General features: G+C 43.9%; 1 protein-coding gene across 1 annotated transcript in view; it reads right to left on the reverse strand.

Moving 5' to 3' along the window:
• Positions 1–260: 260 nt before the first annotated feature.
• LOC106512350 (integrin beta-4) overlaps positions 261–633 on the reverse strand; it is a gene marked incomplete at both ends in the record, with an annotated part of 1,787 nt that continues 1,414 nt past the window's right edge. The window contains 2 exon segments of the mRNA XM_014000987.1: positions 261–386; positions 475–607. Coding sequence (XP_013856441.1) covers positions 261–386; positions 475–607 — 259 coding nt within the window.

Here is a 633-nt window from a genome sequence, read left to right on the forward strand (position 1 = left end):
GTGTTTTGTTGTGTGTGTGTAGTGTGTTTTGTTGTGTGTGTGTAGAGTGTTTTGTTGTGTGTGTGTAGAGTGTTTTGTTGTGTGTGTGTAGTGTGTTTTGTTGTGTGTGTGTAGTGTGTTTTGTTTTGTGTGTGTAGAGTGTTTTGTTGTGTGTGTAGAGTGTTTTGTTGTGTGTGTAGAGTGTTTTGTTGTGTGTATGTAGTGTGTTTTGTTGTGTGTATGTAGTGTGTTTTGTTGTGTGTGTGTAGTGTGCAGCTCACCTTTCTTTTCCAGCACCTCCACCATAATCTCATTGGCTGTGGGGTCTTCACTGGGGTCAACAGTGTAGTGGTACGTACAGTCATCGTCCTCATCTCGAAAGCTGCAGGAGTCCAGCACTTTCTCCCCTAAAAACACAAGCAGGGAAACATGAACCAGGAATAAAAATAAAACTTTTATTTTGACAGAACTGAAGAGGTTTGCTCCTGTTCTTACGTTCTTTCAGCTCCTTCACCATGGTCACTTTGAAGGGACACGTGTCACAGTCAGCTTCCTGCTTCAGCTCTCCTGTCCTCCACGCCTGACACTGGACACAGCTCCTTGTTCCCTCACACACACCTAACTGAAACTAAACAGGACACACACACACACACA

This window comes from Austrofundulus limnaeus, unplaced genomic scaffold (genome assembly GCF_001266775.1).
Source record: "Austrofundulus limnaeus strain Quisiro unplaced genomic scaffold, Austrofundulus_limnaeus-1.0 Scaffold5948, whole genome shotgun sequence".
In the NCBI taxonomy this organism is placed as follows: Eukaryota; Metazoa; Chordata; class Actinopteri; order Cyprinodontiformes; family Rivulidae; genus Austrofundulus; species Austrofundulus limnaeus.